This window comes from Nematolebias whitei, chromosome 16, assembly GCF_014905685.2.
Source record: "Nematolebias whitei isolate Nwh7 chromosome 16, NemWhi1, whole genome shotgun sequence".
Classification (NCBI taxonomy): Eukaryota; Metazoa; Chordata; class Actinopteri; order Cyprinodontiformes; family Rivulidae; genus Nematolebias; species Nematolebias whitei.
The window spans coordinates 2,714,489-2,730,157 of record NC_056513.1 but is presented as its reverse complement, the minus strand read 5'-3'; the positions used below and the strand labels follow the sequence as shown (position 1 = coordinate 2,730,157).

At 41.1% G+C, this 15,669-nt stretch overlaps 1 protein-coding gene across 1 annotated transcript in view; it reads left to right on the top strand.

Annotated features, from left to right (window-relative positions):
* The window catches only part of si:ch211-89o9.4 (uncharacterized protein LOC566247 homolog), a 54,893-nt gene that overhangs the window by 23,834 nt on the left and 15,390 nt on the right, over positions 1 to 15,669 (top strand). Inside the window, 8 exon segments of the mRNA XM_037690432.1 lie at positions 3,136 to 3,405; positions 3,408 to 4,669; positions 8,843 to 8,904; positions 10,960 to 10,989; positions 12,404 to 12,570; positions 12,725 to 12,841; positions 15,010 to 15,173; positions 15,366 to 15,572. Of these exon segments, the coding sequence (XP_037546360.1) occupies positions 3,136 to 3,405; positions 3,408 to 4,669; positions 8,843 to 8,904; positions 10,960 to 10,989; positions 12,404 to 12,570; positions 12,725 to 12,841; positions 15,010 to 15,173; positions 15,366 to 15,572 (2,279 nt within the window).

Below are 15,669 nucleotides of genomic sequence, written 5' to 3'. Positions count from 1 at the left end.
ATATATATATATATATATATATATATATATATATATATACATATATAGTTAGTGAACTTTTAGTGAACTTTAGTTCACCATTAAATCTCTGATGGACCAAATTCTACAAAAACATCTATATTTAAAATTTTATACTTTTTCTTTGTCATTTGATGTATTTGCACTTGTGTCTACTTTTATTGTTCAATTAGATATGTGCTTTTGTTTTTTGTTCATAGATATTAATTTTTTTAGCTTTGCTTTAAAGTTTAATTCTTGTTTTGTTATTTGACATTTGTGGGTTAGAATAAAGTTGGAACTAAAGGCCGTAGCTCTTCTTTAAACATATTTGAGGGAAATATTCCTGAGATATCCAATAATTTTGTCTTTTTGTGATTTTTCAGCTGAGTTAACTTTAACAGATTATTTAATAGTCATTAAAGTGAAAACAGGATTTCATGTTAAAGCCAGCACTGTTTATTTATTTTAATCTTCACTGATAAAAAAAACTCATGATTTTTTTTAATACATAAAATGTTTTTAAAAATCACCGCTCGTCTGCTGGGATCGAGGTTCGGCCTTCATGAGCAGGCGAGGCCGGGGTCAGGGCAACGGCCTTCTGCGAGTCAGCAGCTCATATGATCCTCCGCGGTGATCAGTGGAGCTCGGAGCTTGCAGAGCAGGCAAGGCTCTGGATCCAGAGCCCCGAGCCGGCAGCACGGAGGACCTTCTGCCATGACCGGCGGAGCTGGGGAGATGACACCCTGCACGGCCTGAGGGGGCTCCGGTGGAGAGGACCAGGGAGACCGGCGGAGCTCCATCTAGCTCGCTCTGAATTTTGTCGTCAGCCACCAAGCACAAAGAACGCCTGCACTTCAGCATTAGACCACGGTGTTGTCATTACAGTTTTATAAATCTTTTAAATGGGTCCAGCCATTCCTCGAGTTCGAACACCGATAATTGCAAATGGCTGATAGAGGGTTTTGAATAATTCTCAAACCCCTCTAGTGACTCCACCCCCTGACCAATCAGTGACTGACAGTGTTCTGATGTCACGGTTTGGTGCCGGCTCGGCTTGCTTGGTCCCACATAGAAGATGGGACCAAAAAAGGTGCCGGTTCCACAAAAAAGTGCTAGTGGAAAACGGCGTACCGAACTGAGTTGAGTCGTGCTGAAGAGGAGCTATGGAAAAGGGGCTTTACACTGTTTGGGCTCTAAAAGCCCAACTCCTTTAGAGGTGATGGTCTGTTTTCCTACTGTGGAGTTGCCTAGGGAGAGAAGCATTGGACTAAAGTGGGGATACTCACAACCCCGTCCCCCAGCTGAGCTCTTCTTTGTTGGAATTCTCCCAAAGTATCAAGAAGGTTGGTCTCTGCAGCTTCAAGTTGCAGGGCTGTTATTTGTGACCAACTGTTTGTACTTGTGTACTAAATACTAGTCCAGCCTTCTTGGAGTCTCAGGATGGTGTCCTGGAAAGGCTTTCATCTGGAGATTCTGTTGTTCTCCTGGGTGACATCAGATTGCATGTTTGCATTGGCGTAGTCATCTGGAGAGGAGGGATTTTTGTGTTAGGCAGTGGCTGTCCATAACAAATACAATGTTTAAGTAATGGGTGGTCCATAAGTGAACTTGGGGCGGTCATGTTGACAAGTCTATTCAGTTTTATTGAGGATTAGAATAATATTACACCATTGTCGAAACTCAAGTTCATTAGAAGTAGTGTGGCGTTTGTCCTGACCATGATACAGAGGACCAGGTCTTTATCCTTGCAGTGTTGCAAAAGGGGGTCATGAAAGTTTGACTGTGCAGTTTGCAACTGTTTTGTGGATTTGGCGAAGGTTTATGATTGGGGTGGCTGTGGCACTTGAGCAGTGGCAGGGTAGCTGACTTTGGACCGGAAAGTTGCAGGATTGATTCCCCGCCATGCGCTAGTATCCTTAAGAAAGACACCTACTCCCAAACTGCTCCCTGGATGCTAGGGGTTGAACGACTACATACTTTTTAAACTCGACATTAACATATTAAAACTCGAGTAGAACTCTAGTACTTGATGACATCATAGTATCTAAAGATACAAAGGTAAATAAATAAAACAGCAAAAAAGGTCATTATTTACCAAAAAAGACCAACAAAACATTAAGAGCATATATTATGCTCCTGCCATTTATCATACTGCAAATAAGTCACAGGAAAAACTAAACTATTAGTTTTTATTATTAAGCTACAAAATTGAAAGAAACGTGCAGCACGTCAAAAACAAAACTAAAAACAGTGGTGTGTCGACCATCCTGCAGCGGTGCGCATTAGGTTTAGTTTTACAGATTAATATGTTTATAGGTTTTTAATAGGTTTAGAGATTAATATTTTTTGCTTTTTGTTTGTGAAACAAGGTCAGAGGAAGCTGGTTCTGGTTCGGTCATTGGACCCGGTGTTACACCATATTTTGTGACCTGCAACAGTGCATGCAACTCCGCTCCCTACGGTCACAATATACGGTGGTCACAGAATATGGTGTAACACCGGTTCACAACGAGCTCCAAACAGTCAGGAAGTTGATTCATTTTCTGTCTCTTTACTGTAGTTGAACCAGAAGATTCATCTTTAGTGAAATATTTCCAGACTATTGATGCATTTCTACCTGTTTACCAAGACTGGGCCTGCTCCGCTCCATCTGTCTGCTGGGAGGAATCCATTTTGTAACCTGCGCCTGGTGCGGATCACGTGACGCAATGACGTTAACGGCAACGTAATGACGTCACCACGAATACTCGATGTGAAATTAAACAACTCGATAGATGTCCTAGGAATCGATGTGTAGATTACTCGAGTAATCTGTTAAAGCCCTAATTGCTGGACATGGGCACCAGTGACCCCTGTGACCCAAAATGGAAGAAGCGGGTAAAAGATAATGGATGAAAAAGATCTGGGTTGTATTTTGGGGGGGGGAAATCTGATTTGTCACGTTCGAATTGTCATAAGAAATCTGTTATGTCTCACAGGCAAAAAAAAGTGTGATTTGGGCCACTTTTGGCTGCTGTATGAAAGCTACTTTTGAAATGAAAACTGGGGTCTTGTTGTAAAAGTATATCTGTGCTGTCCACCTCAGCTTCAGTGTGCACACATAATAATTCACACTTTGCTCCTTCCCTTTGTTTGGACTCACCAGAGACACCAGTTTCATTTGTGGACCAGTGAATGCAGCGGCAGCACTACAACTCTTTCAATTCTACATTCTGACTCCGATCGCTCTCCGGCAGATTGCCGCGTTAGCGCCTGTCGTTGTCAGTGGTCATTTTCACCAAAGTGAACTTGCAGCTGTGTTGACTCGTCACCTTGCTCTCCTGAGTCTTTTGACAATACAGGAAGTGTCAGCTGAGGAGTTAGACATCCATACCAACAGAACCAGTTCTACAGTCACTGGACTGGGTCATCTGCTGCAATGTATCACCCTCGTCAGCAGAGGTCGCAGCCTTTTCTAAACGCTCCCCGACCTCCTGCAAGTCAACAGCTGAACAACCAACCGCCCATGGATTTCCAGTTTCCCTATCCTAACCAACTTCCTGGTGAGATGGGATCTGTCCTTGGAATGCAGGGCAGAATGGATCAGCACCAAGGCTCAGGTTCTGGGATCAGCCAACAGAGAGACTTTGGATCCATACCCATGCCTCTCCCTGCTGATAATCAGTCTGGGCTTCAGCAAGGAGTGAACTGGTCAAGCTATCAGCCTCCAGCCAAACTGTTTGCCAGCCTTCCACCAAGTGCTGGCCACCAGGGAACACATCTGCAGAACCAGAAACGCCAAACGGGTGCACCAAACTGGAAACCTCCTGTACATGACTCACCATTGCCCCGGACCCAACTGTCGCATACTGCTGGAGGTGGGGGTGATAGTAAAACCTTGTACACACCAGAGAGTGCAGGAAGCATTTTGGCTAGTTTTGGACTTTCAAACGAGGACTTGGAGGTGCTGAGTCATTACCCAGATGATCAGCTAACTCCAGATACTTTGCCGTTTATACTTCGTAACATCCAGATCAAGAAATCAGGCATGCAGAAACAAATGGATTCCACTTCCTCAATGTTTTCTCATAACCTCGATGATGGGGCCGGGCCGTCTCGGCGCTCTTCAGAGGTGCCCGGCATTCTGACCGTTACACAGACTGCAGGTAAAATTATTGACTATGGTCATGCCAGTCAACAGAAGTACGGCAGCGATACCAGAAAGACTTTCAAAAGAGAGCAGCTTTCTAATGCAAGTACAACTAGGATGTACCCGGCAACTTCATCTGCAGCAACCCCAAAGATGGGGAAATACAAAAGACCGATTTTGGAGCACATTGATCTGAGCCTAAATGAAGAGGACTATCGCAGGACGGGCAGAGAAAAGCACCGAGACGAGGACTATCGCAGGATGACCAGAGACAAACACAGGAGTCACTCACCACCAGGGAGAAAATTTGTACCTTCACCCAAATCTTATCATGTAAACAGAGACTATAGATACTTGGAATCTAAACTAAGAAGTGAAGGTTCTTCAAAACTACCTCTGTCTTCTTCGTCTGAGTCAAGACCTCATGACAGCAGCAAGAACTCTCCGACCCCGACCATGATAAGTGATTTTGATGCTGTGCCTCCGAAAGTGTATCCACATACCTGCTCCTTGTGCGACACAAACTGTGATCAGGAAAAGGTGAGTACCATCATGTGCTTGTACTGAAACAAAGACTTAACTTTAAGGATTTTTCACCAGGCATTTTTAAAAATGTGATTCAAATGTTCATCACTTTTTTCAATCTATGTTCTCTGTTGTTATGCAGATGAAACCAGATGTTTACACTCCCTGTATTAAATGGCACAACCATTTTCATCCTCACTGCCTGACATTAAAATGTTAACTGTCTTGGGTAAGGTTAGATTGCTAAAATGGTTTCTCTTTACTAAATGCCTGAAAAACGAGAGAGCAAATGTTTATTTTACTTTGTAAACTTAGAAAAGTTATTAAAAAAAAACATTTTCTTAATATTTGGTTAAATTACCTTTAAACTGTATAACTTGGGTAAAACCTTTTGGGAACTTCAGTAGGTGTGCACCGATTTATCGGCCCCGAGTTCCTTAATTTTGGGAGATCAGCGATCGGCCGATACTTACATGAAAAACCAATTTTACAGATTTTTTTTTTTTTTTTGGTAGTTTTAACGACAATTGTCAAAACTTCATTTAGATTTCAGAGCACTGCCTCATTGCCAGTTAAAACAAGTTTTTATTGTTTCTAGGATATTGTTCAAGGGTATGTTTTTCAATAAAATAAGATAAGAAAATTGAAGGTGCATTGTGACCTTATATCACCTGATGGTGTCTCTTATAAAACAAAATCTGAATCGGCAGGTCAGACTTTTTTAGAGATCGGTGATCGGCCAGAGAACTGCAATCGGTGCACCCCTAACAGGCATGTAGAAATTGTGCCAGGGTTATGAAGTTCAAACTAACAAAGTAAAGTCAGGTCCTCTGGATGGATTCTTCTTGTTGAAACGTTTAATTTTTTATCCAAAGGACTTCTTCAGTCTGAGAAGCTGTAATAAACTCAGTCTTATAAACAGCACCTTCTCATAGTGGATCAACCAGTTTGCTGTTGACATCCAGAACCAGCTGTTCACATGATAAAGGAGGACCATCAGCCTAACGACCGATCGTTAGCGCCCTGATGGCCGCTTGCTATTCACAGGGGGCTCAGTGATAGTAACAATAACAGCATAGTAGGAGGGGGACAGTTGGACACTGAGGCCTCCGCCCCGTTTAATGATGGACGGTTTCTCCACAAAGATGGCCTCCTCTCTCCTCTCTCAAACCATTATTCCTCTCTTAAGTATGTGAACATCTTCATCCCTGAAAGAGTGACCTCTGGCCTGGAGATGAGTGTAGACCACAAAGTCCTGGCCTGATGATGTTGATCATCTGTGCATCTCCTGTTCATCAGGTCTGGACTCTGTGGTCTACACTCATCTGCAGGCCAGCAGTCACTCTTTCAGGGATGAAGATGTTCACATCCTTAATAGAGAGGAATAATGATTTGAGAGAGGAGTAAAGGAGGAACGATAGTTTGAGAGAATAGCAAGCGGCCATCAGGGCACTAACGATCCGTCGTTAGGCTGATGGTCCTCGTTAATCATGGTTCTGGATGTCATCAACAAATTGGTTGATCCACTATGAGAAGGTGCTATTTATAAGACTGAGTTTGTTGCAGCTCCTCAGACTGAAGAAGTCCTTTGGATAAAAAAAGATGAAAGGTTTCAACAAGAAGAATCTGCCCAGAGGACGTGACTTTACTTTTTTTAGATTTTTCTACTTGGATTAATGAGCATGCGTCACGATATGAAGGTCAAAATTTCTCTTCTTGATATCTTTGATTTATTTTGTTTTTTCCGATGATGTCGGACAAAGAAGCAGTAGGTTTGTGCCACCATGTACCTCAAATGATGTCAGTTAACCAATGAAAAGCTTCCAAAGCCATGACATCATCTGGGCTTTTCAAAATTGTTTAAAGGTAAAGTCATCTTATAAACTGGTGACTTTAAAGAAAATCACAAAAGTTCTATAAAAATTATCTCTCATTATTCAAGTTATTAAGAAATGGACATAATTTTGGTTATTCTGACCTAAAACAAGGTCACGGTTTTAAGGTTTAATGTCAGACGGTGAGGAAAAACTTGGTTCCTTTTGTACAGTGTATGTAAACATTTTGTTTTTTAATTTATACTATAGCCTGGGAATATATATATTTTTTAAATAATAAAACAAATCTTGTACAGTATACCACAAGGTTCAATAACAGCATCAGTCATTTAGTTTTATTCTACGTTTTGATAATAGAAAAGTCGCCTGCATCTTGTAGGAAGCTAGCTGAAGATGCTGTTCGTGCACTTTCTGTACATGTTCCAACAGGGAAATTACACTCGAGCTATTCCAGAAAGGAGGTTGAAACTCGGGTAACTTAATTTGACGTAGGAAAACTTTAATTGTTTTTTTGTTGTTAGTTTTTGTTTCAAAAAGGCTGATTAGAATAAGTGCAATCAACTCTGAGAGTCTAAACCTTGAGTTAAGCGTGTGCACATGCGCAGTAAATAAAACATCCATAGAGACCTGATGTCTCGATTCACTTTGACAACTGCAGGAACAATGAATCTTTTTCTGTTTCTGAAAACCAAGTAGGATAAATATGTACTAGTAAATGTTTACCGTATTTTTCGCCCTGTAAGTCGCGTCTTTTTGCACAAGTTACATGTCCTGCGACGTATTTGTTTTCCCGTATTTATAAACCAATTTTTGGCTGAGATATGACCGTTTTCATTCATTCTGACTGAAAATATTGAACACTACCATTTTCAGCCGCTAGATGGCACTCGAGTTGTATGGCATGCCGTTGTGTCATGTATAGGTAAAAGTGGCTATTAATGACACAATCGGCTTGCCATAGCCTGCCACCTTTGTCCAGCTCGCCTGAAGCAGCCGTCAAATCAGCTCCATTTAGCTTTGCCGCCCTGGTGAAATGCAGCTAATTTGACCATTAAAGTGAATTTATTAAGTAAAAATTCAACTGAGACACACCTTTGCTATAATGTCGAGCGAACAAATAATTGTTTTAGGTGTTTATCTTGTTAAATTTCAAAGAAATGCACAGCAATTCGTCCCTCTGCGCGTGCCCTCTTCCGCAAATCGGGTTTTGAAATGCAGCTGATTTGACCGTCAAAGTGCATTTATTAAACAAAAGTTAGACTTTTTCTATAATTTCGAGCAAACAAATATATTTTTTTAAGCGTTGTTCTTGTTAAATTCTTGTTAAAGTCCTCCCGTGCACGCTCCCGCGGCCGCCAATAGATTTTTGGCACAACACCGGCCACATTTCTGAGCTGTCAGCGGTGACGCATAATAGATGTAACGTGGACGTGGAAGTGATGTATTTATAGATTTTTCCACTTTATTAGACGTATTTGGACTGATGCGACTTATAGGGCGGTGCGACGTATACAACAGAAAATACGGTACATGAACTGGTTCTTTCCTCAGTAATGACCACTTATTATTGAAAACTGGTGTATCTGTTAAAAAAGTTTTAATAGAATATTTTCTATTATATTTCAAGACTGATTCACATGGTTTATATTTTAGTGCAGAACTGCTGAAAAACACCAACATGAACCATTTTTCTTACATCCATTCCTTCATTTTCAGTAAAGTTGAGTCATGTCCTTGTTCTGTTCAGGGTTTTATAGTCTAAAATCCTGTTAGATGTTTTTACTAACACAACTATTCTTACATTTTTCTGAATTCTTTTAAACAGTTTGAAAAAATTTAATTGGGGGAAAAATAAAAAAAAAACCTTTGTCAATCTTTACAAGTTTTATTCAGGATACAAATTGTCCAATCCATGGATTTATATCACTTTGATGGGGAAAAGAACCAACCTTAAATTAAATCTTGAAGTTCTGACTGTTTTTTAGAAGCTGTGTCCTTAAAATTCAGAGGGTTTTTATTAAAATTCTCAGGGTAGGAGAGTTGAGTAATGTCACGATGAAAAACTTGGAAAACATCTGAACGATGTTTCTGCCTGGATCCATTTCGTGCTGATGACAAAGACTCAACCGAACAAACGACAGAAATGTACTGAATAGACACAGAAATACCAGTTTGAGATGGAACGTGTTGTAATATCTGATGGCTGGGGCGTAAATGTGAAGACATCACATGAACCAAGCCACGAGTTCAGTGGAAATGCACGCTGCCGAGATTCACGTCTCTGGTGTTTCTTCTGTTGACCCCGTTTGTGACGTTTCTCTCCTCTTTATTTCATTTGATGTTTTTACTTCAGGACTGGCTGGAGCATATCAACACTGTGGATCATACGGTGGCTTGCAGAGTGCTGCGCGTCAAGTGAGGACATGTTGATGTGCTGCTGAAGCTGTTAAACCTGCTGCATGTATTCACCTTCAAGAGAAAACGGGAAATATAGAGACGGGTGTTACGAGAATAAACGCACTTCACATAACAGTAAAACATCCTGATTCTGCTCAGTAATCCAGGTAGAAAAGTCTAACGAAGTAAAGTCAGGTCCTCTGGACGGATTCTTGTTTAAATGTTTCGTCTTTTATCCAAAGGACTTCTTCAGTCTGAGGAGCTGCAACAAACTCAAAGTCTTATAAATAGCACCTTCTCATGGTGGATCAACCAGTTCGTTGTTGACATCCAGAACTAGCTGTTCACATGATCAAGGACAGACCTGGGCATTGTACGGCCCCAGGGCCACATGCAGCCCTTTGGTTGACTCTCACCGGCCCCCGTAAGGGGAATTACAAAATACATATGTAAACAAATGAAGTTAACCAAATCCAGATATAGATCCTCTCTCAATGATGATGTCAGCTTTGCTTCACATCTCCACCTCAGACCTTGAACCTGACTTTAACATTTCTGTTAAAGCCCAACAGAGACTAAACTTCTCTCACTAAACAAGAAAAAAGAACCGATAAACACCAAATGAGATGTTTAGACTACAAATGTAGGCACGTAAAGAACCGGGACTCGAAATCACAGTTCAGTGACGATCACTATTATATGATGTTTCATAATATTTGGAATACAAAGACAATATTGTGATATATTTAGAAAGCTAAGAACTTTTTCCAGCAGTATATAAAACTCAAAATGAGTTTTGGGGTGAATGTGACTGAAAGTGATCATTAATATAACGTCACAAATGGTAAAAATGTTAAGAGTTTACCATTGTACTGGGAAATTTAATTGAATAAATGACATTTTTTGTAAGGAAACCTCGCTTTTTTGTTGCTTAATCATAACAAATACTCTTACCAGCTTGTTAAAACAGTGTACTGCTTTTAATAATGAAATACTAATATTATGCAGTATTGAGTTCAGTTGAAATCAGGTCTCTCTTGTAAATGAGTCCTCGAGGCTCAATGGGATTTACCTGTCTAAATAAAGGTTGAATGAAAAAGTAATTGGTGCCAGCCCTCCACAATATCTGCTGTTTCTCATGTGGCCCCATGGAAAAAATAATTGCCCACCCCTGATCAAGGAGGACCATCAGCCTAACGACTGATCGTTAGTGCCCTGATGGCTGCTTGCTATTCACAGAGGGTTGAGTGATTCTAGCAGTAACATTGTAAGAGGGGGACAGTTGGACACAGAGGCTCCGCCCCGTTTCACGATGGACAGGTACTTTTCACAAAGATGGCCTCCTTCACTCCTCTCTCAAACCAGGTTTCCTCTCTATCAAGGATGTGAACATCTTCATTCCACAATCAACCATCTAGAGGACCTGACTTAACTTGTTGGATTTTTTTTTTATTTGGATTATTGAGCATGAACATTGATTAATGTAAATTACTTTCAAACTGCGGTAAGTGCTCCGCTACCATGGTTAACCAATGCTTACTGCTACTTCCTGTGTCTGACAGGAAGTTGTACCCATAATCATTATACAGGAACTACAGAGTAGTACATACAGAGCCCCCAGAAATAAGGTGTATAGAAAGGTGGGTTTTGAAATCCAATGTTTAATTTAGCCCAGGTGGACTCCAGTCAAGATGTAGGAAATCTCAGCAGAGGTCAAGAGAAATGGCTGAGCCTGAGATAAATTCAAAATTTTGCTACGAAAAGTCTGAAAATTTCTGGAAATGGTTTAAAAAAATATTAGTTTGCCTTTTTCTTTATATGAATTTTATGCAGTTCTGTACAATCGATAGATGTAGATTTTGCGTTGCCATTATAGCGCACAGAGAGCAGAGTGAGGGGAAATATTTAAGGATTGTAGCTGCAGGCTGTGACATAAAGTGATGGAGGTTTAAGTAATGTTTGAAGCCAGTGTGTGTTTAAAATAAATCCTTACCAAATTTGCTAATAATTAAAAAAATTACTTCTTTTTTTTTCTCACTGTATGTGAACTAACAGATGTTTGTGTGTTTGAAGGTACCCAGACTGGAAACCAGCGCTATCGAGGTCAGTTAGACTTCTGGTTGTTTCAGCTTTTTGCGGTCACTTCTCTTAAATTGGCTTATCCCAAACAAAACATTTGAAGGTGCAGATAAAACATTTGTGAGAAAAATAACAACAAATATAATTTTATCTACTGGTAATTACATGGACGTGGAAAAAAAAACCTCAGATAAACTTCAGCACGTGGGTCATCTCACTGTGTATCAAAAACAAAAAGCAGAACGTGACTATAGAGTTACAATTAACCTGACATGCATGTTTTAGGTCTGTGGCTGGAAACCAAAAACTCCTGATTTCAAATGGACCTCTGTCCGAAAAAACTCCTACTGGTCAACGTCTAGAGGAGCCAAATGTGAGGCGGTCTGTCCAACCCCTGAAGTTTGGACCAAACTTGCTCATGGTGCAAAATAAAACGACTCCAAACACAGAAGCATCTCTACAGCTGAAAAAGAGTAGAATCAAGGCGCTGCAGTGATCCAGGCAAAGTTTAGAACCGCGGTCTGATTGAAAAGCTGCGGTGAGACCTTCAGAGAGCGGAGCAGAAACCGATGTCTGCAAATCTAAATGAACCGGCGTTTGAAGAAGTGGAACAAAACTCCATTATCGTCTTAAATCCTGGAAACGTTGTGCATCTGAACATAACTCGCCATGAATGCAAGAAAATTTGTTCAAGTAAAATGTTTTGATTAAAATTTAAGAATATCTGGGCTCAGATCAGACTTCATGTGGGTTTGGATCTGGACCGCAGTCCATTTGGGCACCCCTGTTCACAGCTGCAATAAGAAATATTTAGTTTTTCACCGTCCGGTTCAGTTTGTGTCGAGTGAGGCGTGTGTTTGTGTTTATCTGAGGTTGGAGAGATCGAAACGTATGACCTTTATAAAAACAAAAGCCTTTGATTCTTTGTATTTGATCTTTTACAAGCATGTTCTTTAGATGCTTAAAGACAACAGCAGGGCTGCGTGTTATTTTACAAGTGCAGTATTACAGTTTATCTTTGTGATCATGGTGATACTTGAGATTCATTCAACCTTTATTTATACAGGTTAGTCTCATCGAGCCTCGAGGACTCATTTACAAGAGAGACCTGATAGATAAACTCACATTTTGCCCCTCGCGTTCTCTTCGGTCATTACCATCATTTAAACCAGGTCTGGGCCTCGAGGCCAGAGTCTTTTGGGTTGAATAAATACAGAATATTATTTACATGCAGACCTTGAATGTAGACGTAACAAATATGACCTATGTGGGGAACAACTTGATGTATTGCAGTCTAGCAAGTCCTTGTAATGTTGATAACTCACTGTTATTGCAACAATGATGCTAAGAGAAAACGCTCTTATTTTAAAATATGTGTTTTGGCTCCCTTACAGAAAATCTGTCTGATTACACCTGAAACCCTGCTTTATGTTTTCAGCCGGCGTAGAAACTACAGAAACCAGGCCTCATCGGAACCCAAAGATGATTCTCCTTTTGACTCGATGTCTCAGTCCCAGTCTCGCTCTCCGAGTCCTTATTCCAACGAAGGAGGAACCTATCTCAGCAGACCTCGCAGGAGGTCTTATTCTCCCCGCCGACTCCCAGGTAGACTACAGCTGCAAGCACCCGTTACTAAAACACATGTTAATGTTGTTTCCAGCTGAGTTAAAAGTACAAAACACTGAGCTCAAAGAATAGGTTTGTTCCGAGTTGTATCCTCACTGTTAAATTATTTCCTCTTTGTTTCTGCTGTACTAAGAGCGCAGTCATCGGGCCGACCACCACCGCTTTCACAGCCCACCTTATTCCCACGGGAAGTATTTACCTGTCAGAGAGCGAGCGAGAGATCATCCTTTGAGGAGCAGGACGTCATCAGGTGAGTCGCTGTGAAACGTCTCTTTAAGTCAGAATGGAGGCTGATTTTTAAGGATATATCACGCTGCTTAATATCAGATACTGACACCAAACTTTGTTCTGTCATTGACTGGGAACAGACTGGGAACAGACTGGTCACGTTAAAACACAACGCGCAGGATGTTTGAAATGTTCAGTCATGAACATGAGCAGCATAAATGAAGATTAAATAAAAATAAGCCAGCTGAAGCTAAAGCTCGGGGCCATGTCTCAAAATAAAGTAATTTCTTGTTTCGTTTGACAAAAGTCGTGATCAGTGACGCTCAAAGGTTCGAAAGTGTCGAAAGGCGTCGGAACCTGATTCAAAGGTTTACGAAGAATTAAATCACCGGACAGATTCATGGTGGGTTTTAATGGTGCAGTTTGCACAAAATATAACAAACCGGCGAGCAGCGTACAGCGAGACGTGGAGCCCGATGCGTTTTATGTGTTTAGTTTAACAGTTCAAAGGACTTTAATCCCAAGAGAGAAGAGAAAAATTCAGAATAAAAAAAACAAGTTTTAAGTTACGATGTGATCTCACAGTAAACACAAGTTGGTTCATTGCAAAAAGTTGTGGAGGCAAGAAACCTGCAGCACAAGCATCATTCTGAAGTGGTTGTGAATTGGATATGATTTATAAAAATATGTTTATAAAAGTCAACATGCGATGCCACGTTGTAAACAAGTTTATTCATGAAGTTAAGTTTACCTAGAGTTGTGCCGCTCGGGGCGGCTGCATGTTGGAGCAGCTCTTACTTTCATTCTGAGTTGTTGCTTTTGGAAACTTTAATTCCTCTTTTTCTGGATGTAAGTTGCTTTTTTTTGGATGATCATTTCCTCTGGTATCAGATGCTGTGCAGCTGGAAGGATTTTTACTGAAACCTTTTTACTTTTGGGCATTTGTTATGATGCGTAACCATGGCAACGAGGTGGTTTTTAAACGACCAGGAGCAGCTGATTAACATCTCAAAGCTCAAATAATATCTCAACTACAGCTCCAAAATTCCAAATGAGTTGAAAAGGAGGCGCCGTGGACGAATTCTCGTCAACCTGGCGGTGATGCTCGAGTACCTGACCACCGAGATCCTGGAGCTGGTGGAAAACCCGGCTCGTGACAACGGGAGGGCCGGGATCATTCCCCGGCACCTTCAGCTCTATGTCCGTGGCGACGAGGAGCTCGGCAGACTGCTGGGAGGAGTGACCGTCACTCAGCCAGGAATTCTGCCTGGCGTTCAGGCGGTCCTGCTGCCCAGTAGGATCGAGAGGCCCGCCGGATCTGACAGGAAGCTGGATCCGGGTGGACGGATCTATATCTGTGGCCAGATTCTTCGGATTCGCCGCAGGAGATCCTTCCTGCCCACAGCTATCAGCAACAACTCTTGAATGAAACCAGGACGATGAGCTACGACAACATTAAATTTCACTTTGGGATTAATAATTTTTTTATTGAATTTGAATTAAATTATTTATTCATCAAATGACCACAACTTTATTCTGTCACCCACAAAATATAAATGTTCAAACTGCAACGCGTCTTATCAGAAATATCTCAGGGTTTTATCCAGCAGCTGTCAGCGCAGTCCTTTGGACAACAAGGATGAAATGTCTCGTTTCAAGCTGATCTTTATACTTTTAGCCACAAGATGTTTCATATTCTTTCTGCTTAATTCAGCAAACGTGCTCTTTTCACTGCTTTCTGCTAAATTAGTGTATTTTCTGCTTTTCACCCACTTTTCAGCTTTAATTTTTTGCTAATTTGAGCTTTTTTGACTTGACACCTACGTTGTTTTGTTGTTCTTTTTATTTTCTCTGCATATTCTATTTTTAATTTTCTGTTCTGCTTCTTTCTGCTAATTTCAGCTTGTTATTCCTACTTTTAACATTTTTTGCTAGTTTTAGCTACTTGGCTGCTAATTTGAGCTCTTTTGTGCATATTGGTTTAAAAATGTGAGTAGAAGTTTCACCTCATTATCAGTCCACAAAAATAATTTTGGCATTGAGCAGAGGAGATGGTTAACATTACCTGACATGATTTCTGTGTGTTGAGGAAACTTTAAATGTGTTCAGGTATTTTTTAATGCATGTGGCTCTTGTTGTTCAACCACACTAAACTTTTTCTCCTCCTCTGTGATTGTTTCTGTTGGACAGGGATCGTCTCTCGCAGTGGTGTGAAGCGTCTTCGCCGTGGTTCTTGTGACACGAGCAGAAGTCTGTCGTCCTCTGCAGCTGAGCACAGCTCCAAACATGATCCGTTAGCACACTCCACTAAAACTGTGAAACGTGCACCGAAGCCTGGGGCCAAAACTACCAAGGTCTCTAACTCAGTTAAGCTGATCTTTGCCCAGAAACCACTTTTTGTCACATTTCAGTTGGTGTCTCAGACCCTGGAAGTTGTTTGTGTGCAGTCAGCTGTGCTCACAGAATAAGAAAGTGTTTTATATTGAAAGATGCTGTTGAATTGTTGAACATGCAGCTGATGATAATATGGTTTCTATGGTTTCTAGTCTGTCAAACCACCACTAGCCAAGAAGAAGAAGGTTGTAGCTGCAGACAGCAAGGACTCAACTGTTGCAGGGTGTCTGGTTTACATGACGGGCATCCCAAAAGACGCCACAGAGCAGGAGGTTACTGACATGGTTGGCTCTTTTGGCAAGATCAACAATGTGGTCCTCATGCCGTGCTCTGAGGAGGACCGTGAGAAAGGGCAGACGGTAAACATTTTGTTTGTGTTTCTTGTGTCACTCGGAGACCAATGTCTTCTGCTGCTGTCTGTCACACATTGTAACTTTGATACTTTGACCTGCTGCA